The sequence below is a fragment of the Bison bison genome, unplaced genomic scaffold, assembly GCF_000754665.1.
Source record: "Bison bison bison isolate TAMUID 2011002044 unplaced genomic scaffold, Bison_UMD1.0 scf7180017864089, whole genome shotgun sequence".
Taxonomy (NCBI): domain Eukaryota; kingdom Metazoa; phylum Chordata; class Mammalia; order Artiodactyla; family Bovidae; genus Bison; species Bison bison.
Window position 1 is genome coordinate 960,334 of NW_011494661.1, and position 7,147 is coordinate 967,480.

At 59.7% G+C, this 7,147-nt stretch overlaps 1 protein-coding gene across 1 annotated transcript in view; it reads right to left on the reverse strand.

The window, feature by feature from the left end:
- Positions 1-7,147, reverse strand: part of NRXN2 (neurexin 2) — a 99,262-nt gene that overhangs the window by 21,823 nt on the left and 70,292 nt on the right. Inside the window, exons 18-19 of the mRNA XM_010838098.1 lie at positions 6,150-6,331; positions 1,447-1,618 (exon numbers count right to left, since the gene is read on the reverse strand). Coding sequence (XP_010836400.1) covers positions 1,447-1,618; positions 6,150-6,331 — 354 coding nt within the window. The remainder of the gene's footprint in view (positions 1-1,446; positions 1,619-6,149; positions 6,332-7,147) is intronic.

Consider the following 7,147-nt stretch of genomic DNA (forward strand, 5'->3'; position numbering starts at 1 on the left):
GTGTGTGTCAGTCTCTGTGTTTATTAGGGGGCTTTGGGATTCTGTCTTCAGGGGCTGCCTGAGAGTGTGTGGGTACAAGCCCACGTGTTGGTGAGCCATAAGCCCACACGAGCCTTTACATCCCAGAATAAGTGGGCCTGTGAGGGTTTGCACACTTGAACCTCTCGTGTCCTTCCGCCCCCTCGGCCAGCACAGGCAGCTTCTCTGGGCATCACTTTGGCCAAGGAGCGGGGCTGAGCCTGCAGGTGCTCTCTCTGTTCCTCAGTCGCCCCCTGCACGCGACTCTGCAATGTCACTCAGCCTGTGTCTCCGCGTCTCGCGTCTCGGTGTGTCTGCGGTTCTCCTGCAGGACCTCCACTTCCCCCCCTGTCGTCTCCCTCCCCAGGCTCTGGCCACCTCTTCTCTTGCTGGCTGCATCTGTGAGACAGCGGCTCCATATATCTCCCTGCATCACTCCGAGCGCTGACTCCGTTTCTGTTTCTGTCTCGGTGACTATTTCCATATCTCCCCACCGCTCCTCCCTTGTTTCCTCTCACTCTGAGGCTCTTTCTCTGCCTCCCTCAGATTCTCGCAGTCTCTGCCTCCTCACGTCTTTCAGGTCCTCATTCCTGTCCTTGCCCTGTGCTCCTCATATCTTGGTGGGTCCTCGGCCACCACAGTTGTCACACTGTTGAATCGGGTCTGTTTGCACCCCTGCGCTTCCCCGCCCCCATGACTGTGAGCTCCCTGCAAGCAGGAGCTGTGCCCTGCGTCCTCGGGGCTTAGCACAGGACCTAAAACCAGTAGTTGATGAAGCCTTGTTGAAGGCACTTGACCTATTTTTCGCTCTTGTTGTCACTTGTCGCTCTCTCCCTTTCACGATGTCCCTTACTCTTTGAGACGCTGGGGTTCCTTTTCTCCAGGTCTCCATGGTTACTTCTCTTTATCTAGTTCACCTAATATGAACCTTCGACTTGCTCTTTGTAAAGACCTTGGTTCTTGCCTTGGTTCTATCCTTGGGAACAGCCCTGCTTCCTTGCCAAGATCCGTTTTGCGTTACTTCTGAATCTTCTCTCTTTGGTTTCTGCATCTGCCGCCCCATTTCCACCTGTCCCTCTTTTCTCAGCTCATCCTTCCCTCAGTTACGTCAGACTCTCCTTACCTCTACGTTCCTTCGCTTCTCTCCTCCCCCACCCCAAACGGGACCCTGCTCTTGCATCCTTCCTTGCTCAGCTGTTCCAACCCCCTGCGAGCTGACCTCCCACAGTCCCACCCCTACCCTTCAAATCCCGGTTTTTCCTTTTAGCCCCGTCCCACCTTGGTCCCGCCCCTACAAGCCACACCTTTCCTGCTGCGGGAAGCCTCGCCACTTAGCCCCGCCCCTGGTGCAGGCAGCGCTCCTATTGGAGGCAGCCCTGGCTGCCCTGCCCCACCCCTCCCGCCACACCTCTGCGCCCTGCCACCTACCTGCCGGGTATCGCTCGTTGACCGGCCAGCTGTCCACCTGCAAGGTGGCGTTGCCGCCACTTCGAGTGAAGCGCACCACGTGGTATTTGCCGTCGCTCACGATGGCGTTGGGCTCGTCGATGGTAATGTCGTCCGTGCCCACGTTAAAGATCACCCCGACGGTGCCCTGGTCCTGGGGACAGGGAGGCAGAGATCAGGGGTTGGGAGGGAACGACCATTCACTCCCACTAGAACTCCTCCTGTGACCACCACCGGTCCAGCTCTGCTGCGTTTAACAGCTTTACAACACACCTCTCCCAGCCCTGTACTGGGCCCTTTCACCTGCCCAAGGGGGTCGGCTTGCCCCCTCCCCCATATGCGAGTGAGGGAGCAACTGAGGTTCAGAGAGGTTGGAGAAGCCACTGTGGGGTGCAGAGCATGGACCTGGAGCACTTCAACTGACCACACTCGCTTCTTGCTTTTAGCTTCAGTCAAAATGTTCACAAATGTTTACGGGGCACCTACTCCATGCAAGGGCCACTGCGCCTGCAGGCCCCAGACAGGGATGATCAAGAGCAAGCCAGGACCAGTGGGAACACCGAGGGTAGATTCCCTAAGGCACGACCAACAGGCGGGTCCACAGAAGCCAGCCTGGTGCCTCAGGAGGGTCTGGCCTCCCCTCACACACACACACCGCCAAGCTCCAGCCTCCCCTCCCCTGAATGCTCAGCACTGGGCAAGTCCCTGGGGGCTTGTCTCCAGGGCATCAGCAGGCATCAGCCCATGTGGGTCAGGCCTGAGTGTGGGGGCAGCCCCTCTACAGTCAAGGGGGCAGAGATAGGGGGTATGGACTGCATGTTTTGGAGGGTGTTGGGTATAGAAAGAGATCCAGGAGAAAAACCATGTTGGGATCATTAAGGAAAAGTGAGATGGGGATATAAGGGTAGAGGATGCTGCAGGCAGGTGGAAAAAAATGGACAGGAAGAGGAAAGACAGGGACTGAGCCTGGAGAAGGGGAGCAGAGAGTCGGTCTGAGCAACCCACCCAGCCCCAGGCCTCAGAGAGGGCCTCGTGGGAAACCCACACAGGCTGCCCAGGAGCCAGTCCAGGAAGAGTTCTGTTCATGGTGCCAGAGCCTCACTGAAGCCCTCAATGGTGCCAGGCCCTCTGTGGGTACAGTACACACATGCTCTCTTCACCCCCATGGCAACCCTCAGGAATGTACAGCATCCATGTTCCACTGAGGAGGAAACTGAGATCCCGGGAGGGTAAACAATATCCCCCAATTCCATGGCTCATAAGAAAGGAACCCTAGGTTTGAACTCCAGTTGGCCTGACTCCAAAGCCAGTGCCCTCTCCTGCTTTGCCCCCCCAGTCTGGGGAGACACCAACCCAGAGTGCTGGAGCTGGGGGTGATCTGAGAGGCTACTGAGACCAACCTTCCCTCAAGACCAAAGACCTCTAAAGAAGCCAGCACAAGGCCCTCTGGGCCCTAAACCTGAGCCCCTATTCCACTCCCCTGCGCTTCCTAGCAGTTCCCCGAGTCCAGCCTCCCGAGTTCCCACACCCTCCTCCGCACGGGACAGACACAGTCAGGGGGACCCAGATCCTCCCAGAACACGATACACTCCTGGAGTCTTCCTGACAGACTGTTCCAGTCCAGCCTGGGCATGAGGAGCCATTCAGTGGCCACCTCCTGCAACCAACAGGGTCAAGAGGCTTGGCGGCACTGAAAGAGGGGCGAGGTGGCTCAGACGAGGCAGGCCTGGGGTGTGCAGGGGGAGGTGGGGAGCAGGGTGTCGCCTGTGGTCCACGTGGAGGAGGCCCTATCCCTTCCCCACTGTGGGTCCATCTCTCCCCCTCCTAGAACCTGGGAAAGCCACACAAACACACAGAGCCATACACTCAGGCAGCAGCTCTTCAAAGATGCAGCAAAGCAGGGAAACAGGTTGGGCTTGCCTAACAAAGAGCACGAGCAAGCTGCACCCACCCACCACCTGCAGACTGATGACATCGAGAGAGAAGGGGTGATGGTCTGCTCCTCATATGAGGGGAACGGACCTCAGTACTACTGTGAGTAATGCAACAGCGCCAGCCCCTTGGGTGCCTCTGAGGGTTTCTCCCCACGAGGCTCAGCCAGGTGGTGACCGCAGTCAAAAGCGGAAGTGGTCTGAGAGCCAGGCAGACAGAGGCCGTCCAGGGCGGCTGGAAGGCAGGACACCCCCGTTTCCTAGGAGGCAGCCAAGCTCAGAGCCGTGCACTCCAGGGGGGAGAGGCAGCTCCCAGTGCTGCTCCTGACGTGAAGTCAGTTGTCACTTCTGTTAAAGTCATTAATTCCTAATTCCCCAATTACCTCATTAGGCGGCGGCGGGAAGAAGGAGGCCGCTCCTACAGCAAATAATTATGGGAGTCAAAATTAATTTGGCAAAGTGGAGCGACGCTTTATTAGAAACGTCAAATTGCTTTTCTCTTATTTTGCTGCCGCCTCCCCACTCTCTGAGAGCTGCTAATGACGCTGCGGTGGGAGCTGGTGTGTCACCAGGGAAGGAGGGGGTTTGGGGGCCGCCCCAGGGGGCTCGAGCCCGTCGAGTGCCCCGCTCACCCCTCATGTGGCTCCCACACTTCCTCCAGGGCCCCCCACCCTTTCCAGGCTCCCCATCCCAGGGCCAGCCCCGCCCACCCCGCCCCACCCTCTACAGCACCGGCGTTGGTAACCCAGCAGAAGCTGGGTGTGTGCTTCACCACAGCACCCTGCGAAGGTGGGGGGTAACTGCTGAGAGGGGGAAAAGGAGACTCCTCCCGCTCCCTGTCCCCCTGCCCCTTCTCAGCACTGGGTGGACCCTGTCCCCTAAACCCACAGGCACAGAGACAGAAGTTGTCAATGAGGCAGACACAGACCACCTGTAGATCAACTCATCCGGGGGACACTCACGGGTGATGGGGCTATCACCAGACACGGTGCTTCCTAGGGGCTGGGCAATGTCCTAAGAGCTTTATGTGCATCATCTCGAACCTCCCCAGCAGCTCCCTGTCTTCTGCCCATGCCACTACGCAGAGGAGGACACTATAGAGGCACGGGAAATGAGGGGACCCATGAAGACAGGGCAAGGACGTGGTGGAGCGGAGACTCAAACCCAAACATCTGCTCTGAAAGGCACACAGCCTCTCACGACTATGTGATGAGAGAGCGACTGCCCTCACTCACAGCAAAGGACCCAGAAGCACAGTCACACCTGCCACGCAGGGTCAGGAGACTGAACCAGCAGCAAACACCACACGGTCAAGGATACAAATATAGAGCGCCACGCCCAATCAGAGGCCACGAGACTGTCCCCCACAGACCCCTCAAACACTCCTGGCATGATCGACACGAACCAGCCCCACACTGTCACACTCAGTCATCCCACCATCACACTGCCTCTCACGCGGGCGGAGACACCTGCTCACGGAGCTTCCAGCCTTCTCTGCCACACCTCCCTCTGCACCCCTTTCCTGCTCGCTTCGCTGCCTGGCCTCCCCCGCCCGGTGCCCATCAGCTGCCACTTCTCCTTCGGCTCCACTCTGCCCACAGGCCATCTCCCCTCAGGCCTCATTCCTTCACTCCTTCCAGTCAGTGTCGGGGGAGGGTATGCAGCCTGGGGAGCCTAGAAAGCTGTCCTGTAAGGAAGGGCCGGAGCCCAGAGAAGCCTCTCCCCTTGCCCTCTCGCTCCCCTGAAGCTCAGGGTCCCCCACGCAGATCCCTCCAGCACACAGAGCCTGGCCAGCCTGTTCAGCCCTCCCAGCTCAGGGTCCCGGCCAGGGTCAGTGCATGGGGTGCGGGCAGGGAAGGGAGGTGGCTGTAAGGGGCTGCACAGGTGGAAATGGAGGCAGGTCAGAGGCCCAGGGGTTAAGACAGGGGAGAGGCAGGGGAGAGGTTTAGAGCAGAAGTGGAGCAGAGCCACCTAGAGCTTGTAGGGAAGGGTGTGGGGCAGGACCAGAGATGGAGAGGAAACGGGCAGCTTCAAGACTAGAGTTAGGATGCAAACTGTGAGGAGAGGTGGCCTGGGGGAGGCAGTGGGAGGCAGCAGAGGGCAAGGAGGGGAGCTGCACAGAGAAAAGCAGAAAAGCCGGGCTGGGAGGTCAGGGCGGAGACGTGGGATTGGGCCAAGAGGTCAGGGAGGAATGTGCAGGGCTGTGGCCAGAGAGGCTGTAGCTATGGCCATGAGGCCGGGCAAGGTGGCTGCTGCAAGGGCAAAGGTTAAGGGAACGATATTCAAGGGCAGAGCAGAGGCGAGACAGGATCAAAAGGCAAGGTGAAGAAGCAAGGGTGGGCCGTCCCCCGGTGGGGAGGCCAGAGGAGCAGGACAAAGTACGGGACACGGTGGGTGGCTGAGTTGGTGTCGGAGTGAGTGGGCAGCAACCCAGGGCAGTCATGAGGTGAAGGCGTCCCCGAAGGCTGCGGGAGAATGGCCTGGAAACCTGGAGGGAGGCCCTGACTACATTCAGGAAGGTCAGAGACACAGACGGGCTCAGAGCTCGGAGCTGGGCAGCCTCAGTGCATAATTGGCGGGAGAGGGGGTCCCAGGAGCAGAACTGCCAGAAGGAAACCCCAGGGGTCAGGAAACAGAGATTCTGGGGGCTCCACAGAAGGGAAAGATTTAAGGTGCTGGTTCCATGGCAGAAGGGACCGAGTGGACCTGGGGTAGGAAGGCCGGGAGGTCGGGGGTGGTGGCCCCTCTCCTTACGATGTGCAGCTGCAGGTAGTCCCCGAGGCCCGAGGCGCTGTCGACCCGCACCAGCACGGCGCTCCGCTGGTGCGTGCTGAAGCCCACGGCCAGGCGGTCCATCCTCGTGCTCGGCCGGTCATTGGGGGGCCACGTGTAGGTGATGAGCGCTCCCCCCTTCCCAAAGATGTACGTGGTTCCGGCTGCAGAGAGAAGGAAAGGGAGAGGGAGATAAGGCGTCAGGAGGGCACGGTCAGTAGGTCCTTGGGGCTGTGCCCAGCGCCCTGAGACAACCGGTTTAGGGTACAGGGCTTCAGGTGTGAGACCCACAGCTGCCACCAGGCCCTGCCGCCCTAGGGAACAGTTGGCGGGCGGGTGCCCAGCTGGGAGCCTGTGCATGCGCACAGACAGATGTAGCTGCCTCATCAAGAATTCCAGTTTTAATTACAGCAAAACAGAGAGGTAATAGAGAGACTGACACAGACAGAGAGGGCCTGGGGAGATGCTGCGAGGGGACAGAGATGATCACCAGGGGCAGGCAGGACCCAGAGGGCCCCGCTCAACCGCTCCCAGGCCCGGCCCAGGTGACAGGTGTGAGGTGTGTGCTTCTGTAGGCTGTGCTGAGCAGGCACCAAGGCAAAGGAGCCCCAGGCGATGGCGCGAGGAGAAGCAGGGGCTGTGTTCGGCTCTGACTCACAGCCCGAAGGCTGGCGCCCCTCCAGCACCTGCCCCCCACCCCCTCCCAAGCCCCTGCAAAGCCTGGTCCCAGTTTGCCTGGACTCCCTGCTTCCACTCCCAACTAGGGGGCTGCCTGGGTGCCAAAACAAGGGGTCCTGGAGCCCTGCCCAGAAAAGAAGAGACAGACAAGGGGGTGGGGGCAGGGAGAGATTGACAGCCAGAGGAGGAAGGAGGCAGAGAGACAGATGGACAGAGAGGGACAGAGAAGGGTGTAGGTGAGAGAAAGCAGGAGGGTGGGAGCCAGAGATGGTGAAGGGAACCCTCTCCCACCCCTCCCCCAC